The sequence below is a fragment of the Charadrius vociferus genome, unplaced genomic scaffold (assembly GCF_000708025.1).
Source record: "Charadrius vociferus isolate BGI_N301 unplaced genomic scaffold, ASM70802v2 scaffold528, whole genome shotgun sequence".
Taxonomy (NCBI): Eukaryota; Metazoa; Chordata; class Aves; order Charadriiformes; family Charadriidae; genus Charadrius; species Charadrius vociferus.
The window spans coordinates 329,494-331,076 of record NW_009649559.1 but is presented as its reverse complement, the minus strand read 5'-3'; the positions used below and the strand labels follow the sequence as shown (position 1 = coordinate 331,076).

At 41.8% G+C, this 1,583-nt stretch overlaps 1 protein-coding gene across 1 annotated transcript in view; it reads right to left on the bottom strand.

Annotated features, from left to right (window-relative positions):
* Window positions 1–73, bottom strand: part of LOC104290856 (zinc finger MYM-type protein 3-like) — a 25,429-nt gene extending 25,356 nt beyond the window's left edge. The window contains 1 exon segment of the mRNA XM_009890024.1: window positions 2–73. Coding sequence (XP_009888326.1) covers window positions 2–73 — 72 coding nt within the window.
* Window positions 74–1,583: the final 1,510 nt, after the last annotated feature.

The window sequence follows — 1,583 nt, the reverse complement described above, 5'->3', positions numbered from 1 at the left end:
TGGTCCCGTGGCTGTGGGCCCAGCTCACCAGCTTGGAGAGGTTTTCTCAGGAGGTGTGAAGGCAGTCCTCCATGGTACAGGATCAACAGCGCCTCGCCGCTGGGAAGTCAGCTGAAGACACAGTTCAGATCACAGGGTCCTGGCACTCACAGTCGCGTGTTGCCAAGCTCATGCTTGCTGCTCGCCTGCAAACAAAGAGCAAAACCCCGCTCTTCAGCACTCCCAAAGCAAGACCACATTTGCACGGGCAAGCGAAACATTCATAAACGCCACTAAACCCATTCCACTCTCATCACAAGCGCTCCAAAGCACGTTTCTCAAAACAGCGCCTGCTTTTAAGCAGCCTCATTCCTCATTCTGCCTGCAAAAAATGTGCCTTTAAACCCAAGGGAAGGAATATCACTGCAATACACAACTAAAGTAAGATAAAACAGCTTTTTAAGCAAGCCAGTTCAGTATCAGCAGCAATATGATTTGAAGCTTAAATCTCTGACAAAATTCAAATGCAGATGAAAAGATGGTGACTCTATCTTCATACATAGGAAATGAAAATTAAATAAAATCTTAAAACATACAATTCATCTTGAACATCAGGGCAGCAATCAAGAACCAACTCAGACACTCACTCTGTACCTGATGAAACTTTATGACGTTTTACATCATTTATGCACGTTTCTCAAATGTATCAAATATCTCCTTTTCAACTGAATTTGACAGGCATCAAAATGAAGGCCAGAAACTTTTTTAGTTTTTAATAGAAGGAAAAAACAAGCAAGTTCACCCTTAACTGTGCTATACTGGCAATCATCAATTGTCCAAAGGCTTAACAGAAGCTTAAGGGACCTGCAAGGTTTAAGTTGTACTCTTCTTTAGGATCTGAGAGTTAACCTTTTGCTTTTTCACTATACTGTTTATTTCCCCAGATCTAAATGATGATTCTGTTCAAGACAAACACCTGCCATTTTCACCAGAACTATTTAGAAATTTGTAGCACAAGGCACGGACTTCTGGGGCAAGGGCCATGAATCCTACAATATTTCAGGTCACACATAAGAATACAAAACCTGTCACATGTTCATCTTTTCCTGCCAGAACCTGCTTCCTGCCCATATGGTACAGATACTTTCCAGGCAAGGTCTTGTTCCACAGAAGACTGCAAGCTCTCAACTTCTCTTTACTTCAGCACTAGGACTTTCTAGGAGACCTTGCAGTTGTTTCTCCAATGCACCTTTCTTTTAACACCATAAAAAAGACAACAAAACATGATGCAGGAGCGGCTTAATTTGTTTAAGTGAATAGAAAAGAAGGAAAAAATAAAGTAAACTTTCTTTCAGTAAACAAGGAAGAGCAAGGAATTGTAACATAACTCAGCTAAAACCACTGAAATTATTTACAGGTACCTTCTTGGACCGTAGCTTTCTTTCCCTGAGCGGTTTACCAAGGTATCTGGGATCAAAATTCGGTAATCTCAGTAGTAAGCTTCTGATGGTATATTAGCATGGCTATGAGGTATTTCTGGAATTAATGGCACGGGGCTTGGTCACTGATGAACATTAGGGCACTGCTGGGGCTGGGGGCCAAGC